Genomic DNA, 17017 nt, shown 5'->3' on the forward strand with positions numbered 1-17017 from the left:
TTGTCCTGTAAATTGAACAATACTCTTTGTCTTGGGGGTTGTTCTTGCACATTTAAATGTGGTTCCTACAGTGGCAACGATAGCTATCTGTGCTCAAACAGGTTATCAGTGGGGCTATGAGGAAGATGACTGCTCCCTCTTGTCATTGCATCTCACCTGAATTTCTGCAAGATAGGATGGTAGCGTGAGGATAGCCAGCATTAACACTGTGCTTCTTTCATTGTCTGGGCCTTGAAGAAAGCCCATTCAGTCTGTGGGAAGATTCCCACAGAATTCAAGAGAAGCTGCTCTAAGCCCACTCATACCTCTCAGCCTGCGCCTAAATTTGTCACCAACGTGCTGAACATATTTGATTCAAAATAAAAGCTGAAGGAGTTAAGGACCTTCAGTACACATATTCATCAGGCCCATTGGATCTGCATATATATATATATACAGTGACATATTTGTGAACAGGAGTGGAGTGTGAGGGGAAAAAAATAAAGGCATTTTCTTCTCTGCCTCTGAAATTTAATAAATTCACAATCTTTGAATATCTCTCTCTTTCCCAGAATTTTCTCTAGCATTTGCATCATTTCTAGTAGTAATACAAATTAAAATTGTAGTTTCTCTAGCACCTTACCTCCAAAGATTCCAAAGCACGTGACAAGCATTCATCAAGCTCTGGCTCACATTCTCACATGACTAATATTCAATATATATTTTTGATGCACCATTTTCCCAGCTTTGCAAGTCAGATATTTGTGTGGCCTTCCTTCCCCCACCTCCCTAGCAGTCTCACATATAAATCACTGCATAAATACTTAAGGTGGCAAACAGTTCTCCTTCAGGTCATAACAGGAACATGATGTATGGAGCCACGATTCACTGCAGGATTCTACAGGCTCTAGAAATTCATCATGGTGGACTCTACATGCAGTTTGGATTTTACATCTGCCTTTGCTATCTAAGTACAGAGGTTTGTAACTATAAACACCATTTTTTAAGGAATATTTGTACTGTATGTACATATAAAAGTACTCACTTTATTTTGCATTACTTATAGCAGATTGTTTCCAAGTGCTCCTTGAACATACAATGTTACAGGAACAACTGAATTTTTCATTCGTAAGTGTCATGTTCATTTTAGTAGCAGGTGCACTTTATTTTCATATACCTGTGTAATTTAGGAGAGGAGAAAGAAGGGGCTCTTTAAAATATCAACAAAGGATTGTGAGTGTAATGCCACCAACAGTACTTTTAAAAATAAATATTAAGTATTTGGACCCTTGACATTCTGGAATGAATAAATTATTTAAGAGAAAATGTGTTAAGACTGAATGCAAGGGTTAAAAAGAAAAGGGTAGAGAATGTCATCAGAGGTGGCCTCACACTGCTAAGACAGGCCCGTCCATAGCTGGTGAACGCTCCTTTGTGCTTCCTTAAAATTTCACACCAATGGCACATCAAGAGGCAAAAGCAATTGGGCACATGCACTATGGCAACCATGTTCACTACTTAAGAATATCCTGTCTCCAGATTCCTGAGTACTTTACCATATTCTGGAAAAAAAAATTAGGATTTATATATAATTTTCTTAAGATGTCAAAGGATTGTCTAAGACTTTACAGTGTCTCCTTTAAGACTTTTTCTTAAATGTTAAGATTCAAAAGTTATGAAAAGTTTGGCACATCAGAAGTTCAGCTATACATATGGAAAAAAATGGAATTCAGAGACTATTTTTTAAAGACAAGCTATGATGCACAGATGTGCACACTTGTGGACTTGTTCTGTTTCACAATATGAAATCTGAAGGTTTTGTTTTCTAAAATAATCCAGAATAAAAACACATTCACAACCTGTAGGCTGGCACAGCATACCTGAGTGAGAATGTATAACCCCCATCTAAAACAGTAACTTAAATCTTTATCAGCATCCAAACAGAAAAAGACAGAAGGTAAGACTTGTAAGACAGCTATTGATTCATATAAGTTTTCAAGTCCTGATGTCTGTTATTTAATATATGTCTTCATCTAAATTAAAAAAAAAAAACAAAACAAAACCCAAAACAAAAAATGAAAAACCAACAACAAAAAACCCAAGTTCATGAAAAATTAGGGAAACAATCTGTCTCACACGTTAAGAAACATTTAAGACCATTCTGCTGATGTAACTGTAGGAGCCACACATGCATGCAGGCTCTTTAAGAACTTTTGTTCAAAAAAACCCAAAAAAACCCAAAAGAGTCTGAGTACTTTAATTCTGTGAACACTCCTCAGTTGGCACTGACTGCCTCGTGGGCTTCATTTTCACTGCTATAGTCTGATTTGGGATCATCCTCATAGTCCTCGTACATTTCTATTTCATCCTCTCCATTTATCATTTCATTTCCAGCAAGGCTTCCGCTGTCCGTCTTCATACCATAAGTGCTCTGAATGACAGGGATGCTGGGCTCAGGGCTGGCAGATGTGCTCGAGCAATCTGATGTCATCTGAGGCGATGGTGTGGTAGTCGCCATGGTAATAGCACCAGGATAGACAACCCCCGTTCCCGTGGTGATTGGAATTTGAGGCTGTTGTCTGGAAGGGAAAACAAGAGTGGAATGTGACTTCTTGCATTCAGAGGAGGGAAGACCTTTTGCAAGTCCAAATGAAAGAAAAGCAGGTGATTTCCTACAAAGGCTGCATGCACTCTTCTGGGGTTCACAATCCAGTCCCATACAGTATTGGCTCATCTTAGTGGCCCACAAGGACAACTGGAGAGTAAACTGTTTAGTAATTACCAGGCGTTGATTCTTTCACACATTTTATCTGTTTATTTATGTCACACTTCAAACTACCTCTTGGACAGATATCATCAAAAGGCTTCAGGCACCTGTGTGATACCTAATGGCTACTGTAGATGTGCATCCCAAATTAAATCCTCCAAAACCCTGATAAGAGCTTCTGTAAGTTAGGACACCCCAAAATTTCCTGTAAGTGTCTAAAATGGCAGAGAGGTGACTAAGTAACTTACCTAACTTGTAAGCAACTAATTTACTTAATTGCTAGGTTGACTCCTTTGTCACTTAGATGTACTTTTGATATTTTATTGCTGGCTTTCGATTTTTATTTAAATCCATGATCAGAATGCCATTTGTTTGTCAGGATTTAATGTGTAAGAATGAGTTTGTTCTTTTTTCTATGTTAATGGACAGTCTACAGATATTAAGAGTTCATCCTGAGGGCTCGGTGTCTGATTTGATTTATTTTGACAATGCAAATACATGGAAAAACTCAATTGGGGGTGCACTACCTCTGCAGCTGACACGTTTTACCTTCCAATATCTAATTTTGCACTATGTAACATTCTCTTTTTCATGTGTATGTGATTGCAAGCATGCTGGAGCAATACCACGTTTCAAATGAAATAAGCTTACATTACTGCCAGAAATTCCACACAAGCTTTACTGCAAGCACGTATATATTTGTACCAAACGATGCAATGTCTCTTCTTACACCAATGTAGGTATATTCAAATGCATTGCTGAGTAAAGGTCAGGTTACTGAACCCATTCCATGGCCAGGCCTGTATTGGCTACAAATCTACCTCTTACGTTTGGGTTAATTAACTAATAACATACTTTCCATAGTAAAATACTCATACAACTATTCTCATAGTATTTCTGGATCATTAACATTGCTATAGCAAGAAAAAAAGAAGGGATGCCACTTGTGTGAAGGAAGGTAATCTCCATCATACTTAGATGTAACACTGAGGATATACTCCAGTATACTCAAGTTCTTTGGAAGATGCTGTTCTGGTATTGACTAATTATTGAACGTACATGCCTATTTGCATCATCTGTTTAAAAAACACATATTTCAATGTATTCCTAACCTTCTTTAGAGTAAAATTGACCAAGTATTAGAGAACTATTATCTAATTTTAGAAGGAGAGAAACTGTCAGATGTGTTTGAATAGTCCAAAAAATCTATAACTTCTTGACCACTGCGTCATTCTGTGATAAAATTCAAAAGACCATTGCATAAACCATACTCTCACAAATTCTTAATCCGTGGCCAAATCAATACACAAAATAATGTAAGGCTTATTCATGAGATCCCTAAAGGCTGAGTCTTTCCCAGAGTTACTGGGAAACCAAAATCCTTCAAGTTCAGGTACCAACGCAGACCGTCAAAACATGAACACACTGCAAGGTAACATTAAAATAGCTTGCAGTACTACCATTGCTGGCACTGCTAGCCTGAGCCTGACTCTTAAAGCCTCTGACTGCACTGCTTGAGAAATTCAAACATCTGTTGTGTGAGTGTGGTACACCTGGCTACCAGCAAGCAAAAACATCGCAGTAATTCATTTGACACAGTCATTATACTCCTGTTTGCAAATGATGATTTGCAGATGATTTACAAACAGCTAGGGATTTTTCACTAAATTTTCACTTTTTAAATGATCTGATAAACGTTCTGTGAAAACAATTTTCAGCCAATGTATTTGCTTGCAAGTGATTTTCGGCAAACATCTTTCAATACTTTATCCATAAAATTGAACCCCTACCCCTCATGGGAACATTTCTGTTCTAGAATTGCACATTATAGAGGAGTATAAACTATTACTGTTAAAACCCCCATGTATCTCCTTCACAACTTTTACATACAGAAAATGTTCACAGTAATGACTGTTTCCCCAAAGCAAAGGGAAAAGAAACCCACACATGGTCACAGCAAAATTTTACATACTTGTCACCTTAATTGTCTCTAATCTGCTCGTCTATCAACTTCTGGTTGTTAATATTTTTTCTGATGTTTCTTAGAACAGATTCACAAAACAACTGTTTATCAAAGAACAGCACAATGCTAATGCCAAAAGATGTTTTGAGAAAAGCTGTCTTTACAACTCTTCTAATAAGAGTTATACTCAAAGTATGACTGAGCCTAAGCTGACCTTGTGTTAAGATGACACTAAGGATCAGAACTCTAATATCCACCCCTACCTCTTTTCCCAAAATTTTGCATTTTTCTAGAAGCAAGTTGTCTTTTTCTAACATCAAGAAGGAAAGGGGGAAAAAAAGGAGGAAAAAAAATATATGTATTTAGGAACAGGACTGTGAAGTGTCTTGATCAGTTGTCAGTGTTAAGGTCCAAAGGACAGACTCATTAAGAAATTCATATATTCTTTTAAATGATAATAAATTCAGCAAAACTCTTTTGCATATCCACATTTCAGCAGGACAGAGTATTTGTCCAAGTACCACTCATCTCAGCACAAAGGCAGCAAGTCATCGGAGCATAATGAAGCAGAATTTACAGAGACACCTTTTGCTTGAGAATGCACAAAATGCATGGCAAACTATAGAAGGAATCTATCTGGTAAAGAACTTGATTGGTATAAGAGAAAAGTTAAAAGCCTACTGAATTTGTCATTCATAATTGCAGTTCAGTTTTACATGTTAAACAAAGATCAGATGTGGTGCTTATACCTGCTGCCCAGCGGGTAATAGTGGTGAGCTCTAAAAGACATACATCTCACCATAGAACTGCAAACATGTGGTAACTGTGCCACCTAAATGGGAAATGCCTCAAATTCCTAACCATTTGCCAGAAAAAAAAAATGCTAGCACTTAAAACATGGGCACCTCAGTAACTGGACACCTACCTTTCACTTTGCCCTTGTCATTATTTAGAGCTGATCGCGTTGTCACCGTAAATTCTGCTCAAGTTGTGGCATTACATTTGAGAAAGCCTTATTTTAAGATACCACAAACTGTAAGGATGGCCTGTGTCACTGGAGAGGAGTGTTCTCATTTTCTAAGTAATTAAATTTTACTGGACAGGGAGGCGGGAAGAAATTAGAGCGTTCTAACCGCTCTCACTGAAAAGAAGAGTTGGAGTTTCTAACCTACGACTCTGGCCATTGTGTTTTCATTGATCTGTAGTTCTTAAAGGCATTTGTGCTAATGGTATTTTTTAAATAATATTAAATTCCACATGACTAACTCTTGTATCTAGCTAGAGTTTTGCCTATCATAGGATCTTGGAGTGAGGAGATAAAAACATACATTACTGCAAGCTACAGGTATGATTCAGCTCAGTTACACACAGTTAAAGCAAGGTGGTCTTCAGCCTAGTTAAGATTTCTAGAAGCCAGCATTAATCTCCCTATCTCTTCACATCTGTGTGATACAGTAACACATGGCTACATACCCGGGATTCAAACCACTCCTGTCTCCGCCATCTCCTCTTTGCCAAAGAAATCTTTATGTGACCATTTACCACAGGTCACTTGCCTCTCTGCCCACCAGCATTGCTAGCATGTCTGTCCAGTCTGGGTCCAAAAATTTGGCCAAAACCAGTTAAGAAAATATAAAAACAGAGGCAACATGAAAATTCTTAGACCAACTGACCTGCTCACAAGTTCGTGGCATTAATATTCTTAGGATTTTCCTGGAGAATGTTCCACTATTGACTTTTGCAAAACTAGCCAAATGTTTAAATTGGCAAATTCACATTGTTTTCTGTCCCCTTCCCAAGTATTTTCTGACAGCTCTTTAAATGACTGAAACAAAATCAATTGCATTAAGGAAAATGCTTATATGCTACACTCCCCTGAAACTTACATTCCCATAAGGAAAGAAGTAACAGTAAATCTCACAAAAGCACCCATTGTGTACTTACTTTAAGTCCAAGCTACAGGAGTATAATATTACAGCCTTATTCAAAACTGTAGTCTAGCAACATTGAGACTATGTGTGTACAGTAGTTATAAACACTATAAAGGCTTTACTCTAAACATCTTACACTGGTAAAACACACACACCAAAAAAAAAAGGTAAAAAGAAATAGTTACTGCTTACATAATTCTGCAGAGAAATGTATATATCATATACTTGTATTTAGAGTGTATTAGACTGTAAAAATGTCTCAGAATTGAATTATTTGTGTAAGATAAGGCAACAAAAGACAGACTCTTAACTTAAAACGTCTGGATTTATGTTTTATACATCCATTTGTTAGTTCACATTTATGCATTACAAAAGAAGTACTGTTGAAGAGAAATTGTAAATCACTTGAAGTCTGTTCAGGGATTAATTTATACTGAAGTTATCATTCAGAGCTTTCTATTAATAATTTTATTATTAAAAATAACTCAATTATTTTAAAGACATAGCTGGCTTCAGATTCTGCTTCCACGAGACTAAAAGCTGCACATTTTAATATATTCTCCATTAAACGTGAATTATTTCTGTATATTATCTGCCTCATTTGGAACAAAATTCATTCAGGCAGGGATGCACATTTTAAGTTCCACTCCATTCTTTAAAATACCTGCCACTTCCTAGATCTTTGTGCTAGTCTACTGGCATATATAACATTTATCTCAAAACATGAATTTCCTGCCCAGTTTATTCCAAGAAATCTTCTCTCTCGTTCAGCTTTTTGGAAGCTTTTCTTCAAAGACCATAAGAAAACTTGGCCACTCATTAACTGATTTCTCCATTCTCCAGGGCCTGGTTAGTTTGTATATTGAGATTCTCTAAACAACTTGTATGCACCTCACCAGTGTTTATCAAAGAATGCATCCCACTGAAGTAAGCAGTATGAGCTTTGTGCATCTTAAAAGTTTAGGTATTGTAAAACTCTTTCATTCCTGGCGGGGGGGCCAACGTTTGAGTTGTACTCAGGGCAGGATTATTCAATTCCAGCCAATGGCTCACCCAGGGGGATGTGATAGAAACTAGCCCTTACTGTATTGCTTTACCCATAAACATACATTTGGTATAAGAGAACCTGTTTTGAATGTCTCTCTTTCTGTTTCACACGTCTCCTGTTGATCTTTTTATTCTGTGACAATAATGTTTTGCCATTTTGGCATACCCATTCCCAACTTAATTGGTAGGTTCCTAAAAAAGAAAAAGCAGCAGGACTTCAAGCAGTATGGAGCACTTGGCACATTTCACTGAAGTTTATTTTGTGCTTTTGTTCTCTATCTTACACTGACATATTTACTGTAAACAGAGTATTTTCAATCCCAGAAACAACATTTGTCTCCTATTTCATTCTGAAAAGGAAACTGCATCTCAGCTCTCATGTCTACAGTTCTGAAGGGTGATCTATGCTGTTTTTTCCATCAAAACAGTGGAGAAATGACAGGTGTATGAGGTCAGTCAGGAAAACTGTTCCAGTTGATGCTTTATGTGATGTTTACATTAAAACCAAGGAAAAGTAAGTTTAAGAACTTGATAGGCACTATGTTTCACTTAATTATACTCTGATTTGAATGAAATTTTGCTCTTTGTTACTCAGTAAACTATTCTGCTGAAATAAATGGTGTTGTGTTTTACGTTTCAGTCCAAAAAACCTGTCCTGGTCTGATTGTTTCATCTTTTTAGCTTGGTCTCTTTCAAGAACTCTTTCTTTAGGGGAGAAGGGAATTTGGGGCAACAGCAGGAATACACAGAAAATCATGACATGATTTTCCAAAAGCACAGTCTGCTTCCTCAGTATTAACATTTATATTCATATTGAACTGCAACATGGATCTTCTTTCGCCTTTGTTCATCTTTGGCATAACTAAAAGTCAGTATTTCCATTTAGGTTGCATCAGCAGTTCAATTTTGAGTATGTTTCTTGGGGTTTTTGTTTGTTTGTTTGTTTTACTTTTTAAAATCACAGTATCATTCTTTAAATAGGCGCTTTAAGAATTTCCTTAAATCCATCCTCCACATTCACCTCAATATTTAGCCATCACTTCCAGTGTGTGAAGTGCTACTGGTTTGAATTAGCAAACAATCATCAAATTGTTCAGACTGCTGTTTTGGCATTTCTTTTACATTTCTTGTCTAGAAGTGATTTGGTCTGTCAATCTGCTTTGGAAGACATAGGCTACAGTTTCATTCCCTCAATCTGAATAGAATTTGTGATGTGCTGTATAAATTCAGATTCCTAGCTAGGGTTCTATGTACAATTTTGATCGAAGTCTATTAGTAAACAATTTCCCTTACAGCAAAGGATGGAAAACAATGTCAAAACTATAGACTGGAAGGCTATTTCAAGATATCAAAACCACTTCTATTTACTGATTGAAGAAAGAGCCCGCATTGTTGCAGGCTGTACCACAAAATAATTGACTGCAACAGGAGTTCTGCATCCCAAGCCAAAAATGAGGGCACATAATCGACGTCAAGGTCAATTATCTGGTAGTGAAGTACCCAACAAAAGGAGACTATTGTGATTAGAGAAATAAGCAGAACACTGTGAATTTGGAAAGGCTGGCACTGGAGATAGCTTTTAGACTCTTTGTAAACCACCAGAAACATTGCATTAGAGCACTGAGCATCACAGCATCACATTCATTAAAAAACAAAACCAAAGACAACAGGAGAAAGAAATCATTTCTGGCGCAGTTGTTTCACTGGACTTTTGTTATCTTTAGCCTGTAGATCTTTCATAGGACTGCTTTCTCTGCTGAAGACTAGAGGAAATGCTGTTAAAAACCACACGATATTCTTAAAAATGCCACAATCTTTTTGAGCCATATATTCCATGTTGTAAATCTACCCCAGTCAATCTATGCACCTATTTGAAAGACTCTTCCAAACCCCTTTACTTTTTTAAAAATATTTTTTTCACATTTCTATGCATAACAAAATTCCTAATAGCCTCATGCTATGATATCATTAATTCACACGTGTTCTTAATGTAACTGCTATGTCTCTTGTCCCTTTCCCCTTTTTCTCCCTCTCCTGACTCTTTTTTTTCTACATGAGAATAATATATATGTGCTTTTCCCTTTGTTCTTGTCTTAATTTAGGAAATTATCCTGGAGTCAACACTAACCCAGAATGGATTATCTTACTAATAACTCACAAAGGACATGATTCAAACCTTTCAGGCTAATGGGAAACAAATTCTTTTGACTTTAAAGAATTTCACAATCAGTCTCATAATCAGCATTCAGTGGCAAGCCGATCGCTCCATATTGCATGATGTATCTTGTGTTTTTAATAAGGTTTTACAGGCTTAAATCCTTACCTTCTAAATTACATTAGTCAATGACTTCAACAGATAAGTCTATTTGTTTTCAAACAGCATGCTCTGTCTTTGAAAACAATTGCAACAATAGTACTTACCCTACGGTAAAAAACTGCCTCATCTCCTGTCTTCGAGACCTCATCAGTTGTTTGTATTCACCAATACGCAGTTTCTTTCCATCAACAATGCAGGTACGTTTTGGTCGAGGTTTGTATTTGTAATTAGGATACTTTTCTAGGTGGATTTTACTTAGCCGTGCCTGCTCTTCATAATAAGGTTGTTTCTCTTGATTTGACATAGACTTCCAGCGAGATCCTGTTAACACAAAACATTTGTGAGGACTCAAGTAGAGCAGATTTAGCTTTACATATACACATTTCAACATGACTTCTTCACCACAATAAACAGCTTTTAAATAAAGTAATGAAATCAACTGATTTGAATTTACATTGGCCAGCACAAATATGAGCAACCTTAGAAGAAACTTGACGGTCAGATATTGCTGCTGACCAATCATCTGTAGATCTAGGTTAAATAGGTGCACTTAAAATCAGTAGTTCTCATGCTGCAAAACAGACTAGTATTTTACAATATGAGCATACATCTGTTAATAACTCCCTACCCTTGTTATACCATGAATGCTATTATGGTTAAGTCAGGTCTACAACCATACTTCTACTGCTTAACATGTTGCCTAGGGATATATGCTTCTTTGATAGTTTTATGAGGATTTGTTAACACACTTCTACTAATAGATAATGTCTTGCTATGTAGCAGGAAAAAAGTATCCAAACCTTACAGATTCAACAAAAATTCCTTGCTGTCTGGTATATGTCCTTGCTTCTGATGTAAGCTTGGCATAATATTGGCACCTTACCATATTTTAAATCCTATTATGCTTACTGTCTTCCGGCCAGATGTAATACAAGCACAAAAGTGCACCAAGAACGTTACATTTAACAAACTTGTATTTAAAAAACCAAAACAAAACCCATAAGAAAACCAGAAAGCACATTGTAATTATATACACCACTTCAGGTACTATAAACTCTTATTGAAAGCTGCACTGATAAAAAGTTTCAAAATTAACACAGTGTACACAGGAAAAAGGAAAAAATATTCAGATCTCTTGCATTGTTTATAAGGAGCTAAATAAACACTTGAAGAGAGAAGGGATGTCATTTATTTTATATATATATTTTTTTTCCAGGGGATAAGAAATGCATAAAATAGCTTTTTGGTGTCTTTTAGATGAATAAAACAATTACAGCTGTGGTAAATGTGGGTGGAAGCTATTCTTTTACCAAGATTTTTCATACATCAACAAATGGAAAAGTTGTATAAATATTATCCGTAGCCAGCAATACTCTCTGTCAGTTCTAATATTTCAGTTTCTTTTCTCATTGTCCTGGAAAAGTTGCACAGATATTATATGGACACAGACTTATTTGTGGTAGAGCAGATACTGACAGGTTAATTCCATGGTTAACAAACACTCAGTTGCTGGCACTTCTGAAATATTTGTGCTGGAAGTTTACATTTTAATGAATACAGTTACTATGCTCCTAATAGTTTTTTCACAGAATGCACACAAATAATATAGATTCCCTACAGCTGCCAACACTGAAACAGTGCAGGTTTTATACAAAACTGAAAGGCTATTCATGTAACTTACTTATATGGTAGACAAAAATATGAGAACCACTATGTAAGATTTTGGAAGCTTTAGGACAAAGTAACATTTATTCCTATGTAGTCTTGCCTCCGTAGTAACATGCAAAAAACCTCTGGTGAGAATGTATATGAACTCAAAGTTTACAATAAATTGATTGCAGAGGAAACTTGATTTTTACTTTCATTTATTACGAGTTACATTTGGAATCTATCTTTCACTTCAAAGACTCAGAAAGCAAACATAGGTTTTAACATTTCACCACTCATTCTCACGTATGTTTCTAATTCTCTCAAGGGGTCTTAAAAAGCAAATCAAAATTTCTGAAAAATAAAGACTATTTATTTGCACAGTGGCAAAACATAATCCATGATACATTCCCTGAATGTATTAAATATTAACTATAGTGTCCCTTAACTAATCAACATTGTTATTGTACGACAGTGGTGCTTCCTTAGATTTGTGGCCATACTGGATCAAACATCATTTTGCATGGAAGAAGGTATGCATGCTTGTGACTTTTGAACTGTGCCAGGTTTCTTTGACACTGCATTGTCTGACTTAAAACTTTTGATTTTGTGCTTTATTTTTTTTTTTTTCCTGTATATACTCTCATTTTGCATCCAGGTGATTTCTAATGGAATCTTGCAATTAGACCTTTTATCAGCATAGACTCACAACACATTTCACAAAACATTCCTTTTGAATCCTGCTGCTAAGTTTTTAAGGATGCTGTGACTCTGCTGTTGAAAATAAAAAGTATTAGGGAAGGGGATAAAGGGAAAAGAAAAGGAATAAAAATGAAAACAATCCTTGACTTTCCATTTGTGTATGTCTTAGTAATTACAATTTCAGTGAACATCTCCCAAACAAACAAAGTATGTCCTAAAATTAGAGAAGCTGCAAATCCAAGAAGGATGTAACTAGCTTGTGTCACCAACATAAATAACTTCATCTTTCCACAGCTCCAAAAAACCCTACCCTCTGCCAATTGCTACTACTATAGAGAGCCTTCTAAGCTTCCCTCAGTCACAGTCATGGTTTGCACATTGTCTCACACTTACCTAGGATTTTGCTAATGTTGGAGTTGTGCATGTCAGGGAAGGCTTGGAGAATTTTTCGACGCTCATCCTTTGCCCAAACCATGAAAGCATTCATTGGTCGTTTGATGTGTGGTTCGCTACTGGCTCGGCCCCGCGAATCCCGGTAGACTCGAGCTTCAGCCACAGTGGCACCTCCTGTTGGCCAACAATAATACTGCTGTAGTTTAGCTGCAGAGCCATTCATTGCTTTACTCCCTGTAATGTCAGGGCAGGAAGAAACAAGATGGATGCAAAACATTATTACGTGGATTACGTAAGAGCTTTCAGAGCTGTGTTTATTTTAGCCTCATTCTCTCTCTCTTTTTTGTTTGGTTTTGGTTTTGGGTGGGTTTTTTTCCCCTGCCAGATCTATTGGAGAGAGAAAGTGTATCTCATGATTTCAGTGCAACCAGGCTCACCCAGCTGAAGGCATCAACATCTGGGTGAGGAAACAAAGTGCACTGATATTTCTCCAGTTAAGGTGTGGAGATTTGAAAAAGGTTCTGTTTGGGTCTCAAACATAACAAACATGTTCTGAATGCTCACCAAAACTCCCACAAACGTTGCACTTAAGAATCCAAACTGATCTGTCCACACAAGTAATTTACAATTACCTTGCTGCTTGAGCAGTGACACACATGCCAATCATTTCATAAAATAAATTACACAGTGCACCAAGTACATACTAATAGCTGTATGAATCTGATTATGACTGGAGGTGAACATTTTAAAGTCACATCTGCTTCAGTGGAATTTTAGATGTATCTTGGAGCATTCAATCACATCCATGTAATAAAATTGTCTACCTTCAACAGGTACCTGAATGGCATCCTGCAGCTTCCAGAATGGGAGACAAGCACTCCAGCTTCTCCATGCCCGCTGTGCTTTAATGTACCCCAGTGTGCTGTTATTATTCACTGTCAATTCAGCTTGTACATGTTAACCTTAACTGGGTTTATGAATACTTCCAGCACTGCTTCTTTACCATGAACAGCAAAGCTTCATGAGGGTTTAGAGTTCAGAGGGTTGAGTATGAGGTGTTGTATGAGTTAATAGAGGAGGAAGATATAACCAAGTCTAGACAAGGCATGCTTTTACCAGAAAAGCTTTTGCAATTGTAATGATAACATGTTCTGAGGGTAATATATTAGCTATAAAAGAAAGGCTAAAAATATTTACAGTGGAATAACACCATACTTAGTCTTAGGCCTCATCAAACTGTTCACATAATTCAGTGTCTTGAAAAGGCAAGGTACCTGACAACAAATTAACACAGCAATAGGACTCCTGTTTTGCAAACTGTTACAGCTCCCAACACTGATTTACTTGCCACGTAATATTAGCCCTTTGCACTAAGTAAAACACTGCAGATTTACTAATTTCAGTGACTGACTCACAAGGTTGTAATTGTGCAAAAACTAATTCCTAATCTAGTGTGAAAAGACTGTATGTTAGGTATACCACTTGAAAATTCTATATAGGAAACACATTTGCATGGGAAAAAAGTCCTAAAATAGAGGATGCATAACTAATACACTACCTTTTTGCCACCAGGTCCACAGTACATTAATTTCATTTAAAACGCACTGACCATACAGGATAAATTGATTTTGCTTTATATGGTGTTGACAGCCATGTTTATTGTGCAGTGAAATGTAGTGTAGTTTCAAGCTGACTATATCCATCAACACAGGGCAATATGCTGACTACTGGGCCAGATGAAGACATACATTACCCTGAGAGCAAAACGCTCATTCGTATACAGCACTGTCTTCTCCTGAGGATCACCGTGGTAATTTATGATGCCTCAAATGCCATTACTTTACAACTGACACCAATTTGGCAATTTGTATACTAACATGCATGCACATAAAAGACGACAGGTTTGTGGCAAATGTGAGATGCAAAACTATTTTAATACTATTCTAAGTCAAGTACCATGCTACAGGTGTTAAGCATTTACAGGAGGCTGCAGCTGCAGTCAGCTTTTTATTGCAAAAAGGAACAGTAGTTTTGCTGAGCACCCTGCATGTAGGAGCTATTTAGAGGTGTGGATGGTTAATAAGGCTCTGTCCATTGTTGTCAGGAGGCTTGGAACATGCATAGCCAAGATACAGTCTTTTGAGAGAGGATATATTTATTGTGAAAATATAGTCAGTTACAAGCATAATAAGTCAACACTGGAAACATTTACTGAGACAAACGGCTATATAATCTGAGAAAAATCAAATATATCATGTAATGGTTTTTCTATCTTTTAAAATAACACTACAAAATTTATTACCAGTATGTGGGCATTTAGGAAGTTGCTGACAAATTAAAAAATTTAATTATTATTGATGCCAAAGCTGTCATTTTTATTCAGCCACACTACTCACAGCACAAGAAAGAGGACATTTGGACCTACATGATGATTTTTCATCTTTTAGTATCCCAAAGGCAATCATTCACTGTGGCTAAAGAGTTTGTCTTTAGCCCTTTGTAACACAATTTTGGCTTGACTTTTTAATGCAGGCAAAGAGTAACTAATTATTAGTATCAAGATTATAGTCTATCTTTTTAATTTGAATATAATAAAAAACTAAACAGGCAAACAAACAAACAAAACCCAACAAAATAAAACAAAACCCCAACCAACCAACAACAAAAAAGGGGCTGTGGGGGGGGAGACCACACCACAAATGGTCTCTCTTCAGAGAAAAGCTATGTCAGAAAGCAATTTTTAAGATGATAAATTATAACCATCCCAAGACAGCCAAGAAGCTCTGGCTGCATCTGTTTAAGCAAGTCCATTCTTGAAGGATTTGAAAAAGCAGCCAGAGTTGATGCTCTTTGTACATGATCTCTGGGGGAATATTTGCAAGTTGACCCATAGGCCATCACAAAAGCATCTGCACAATTAATTCCTGCAAATAACTGAACTACTGTAATCTCAATATTCTTCTACCTTGGAACTACAGGACTATATTCAGCATATAAAGCATTACCAAAAAATACTTCTGTTAGCATGTGATTCTATGTGAGGAGACAAAATGTCTCCAGCACTTTTTTAGGTTGGAAATGATACAAATAGGTACTAATGATACAAAAAGCACATATGCTCATTGTGCTCTTACATGTTGGAACAGAAAAGAACACGCTTTCAAACTGGTTGTTCTTAGGAACTTCATCCTGTCAATCAGATAGACAGTATTGTGCTCTACATAAACAATCTCCAGGCTTTACAAAGCATGATTTATTTATTTTTACTGTAGTAATTATTGTACTGACAGAAACTGAAAAAAAGAATATTTTCTGAAAACATTTTCAGGAAAGTTTAACAAATAATAAACCCAACATAAGAGACATAACAAAAATGTACTAGTTTTATTTTATAAGGGTGAGAAAAGTGAAGGAAGTCACTCTGTGGCAACTAATGCTTTATCAGCTGGTTATGGTCCCTACTGCCATCAGAGATGATGTGTTTGATTTTCAGAATTAAGAGGTTGGTCAGAATTCATAATGATTGCAAAAGCCGTATGGTTTGGCTGCCCTAGTTACTTAGCTGGAAAGAAGTCTCCACTTCAGCCTAAAGGCTGGGGATGTCCTCAAAGTGACACTTTAGGCTTCTGAGGATGTGCATGGATGAACTTCCTAGATGCTTTGCATTTGCCTAACTTCTAATGCCTTTGGAGATCTGAAAGTTGATTAGAGGACAATAATAATGTTTTGTGGATATACAGCAGCAAACTCCTCTGTGGAGGATGGGTCCTAGACTAGACTCTATGGACCATACTGAGTCAGGGAACACCTCAGAATGTTACAGCTTCATTAAATTTCAAACAATATTTTTGTTCCTAAAATGACTTCTCTCTAATGACAGTGCAAGGAATAACAATCTCTGGTCTTCAGAAACAGGTAAGAATCTGACCATCAACAGGAAAGAGGCATTGTCACATAAATTAAATATTAAAAGACAAACTAGCAATTATTGCATTGTTTATTTATTTATTTCTGTCCTTATCTGAGTTTCTCACTGTTTATAAGGACCAGAATTTTGGACATGGACCACCTCTTAGCATGTTCCCTGAAATCTTGGCCACATTAGGGTTAATCCTATTGTCTTTAATGAGATATAGTTTTACCTTACATTTTATAGATCATCTGTCACAACAAAACCTCAGACAGGGTCTTTACATGTTACCAAAAGGCAAACAATAATAAACCTGATAGAAAGAAGCAAAGACAACATTGATAAAAAGATGAGGAAAGAA

The 17017-nt window shown here is 36.6% G+C and overlaps 1 protein-coding gene across 9 annotated transcripts in view; it reads right to left on the bottom strand.

The window, feature by feature from the left end:
* Positions 1-448: 448 nt before the first annotated feature.
* SOX6 (SRY-box transcription factor 6) overlaps positions 449-17017 on the bottom strand; it is a 356106-nt gene continuing 339537 nt past the window's right edge. For 7 of the 9 annotated variants that reach the window (XM_054171552.1, XM_054171548.1, XM_054171545.1 and 4 more), the window contains 3 exons: positions 12747-12980; positions 10109-10325; positions 449-2558 (listed from right to left, as the gene is read on the bottom strand). In XM_054171552.1, coding sequence (XP_054027527.1) covers positions 2255-2558; positions 10109-10325; positions 12747-12980 — 755 coding nt within the window. In that variant the 3' untranslated portion in view covers positions 449-2254. The remainder of the gene's footprint in view (positions 2559-10108; positions 10326-12746; positions 12981-17017) is intronic. The other 2 variants (XM_054171551.1, XM_054171549.1) reach the window with 1 other exon arrangement.

Source organism: Dryobates pubescens, chromosome 22 (assembly GCF_014839835.1).
Source record: "Dryobates pubescens isolate bDryPub1 chromosome 22, bDryPub1.pri, whole genome shotgun sequence".
Taxonomy (NCBI): Eukaryota; Metazoa; Chordata; class Aves; order Piciformes; family Picidae; genus Dryobates; species Dryobates pubescens.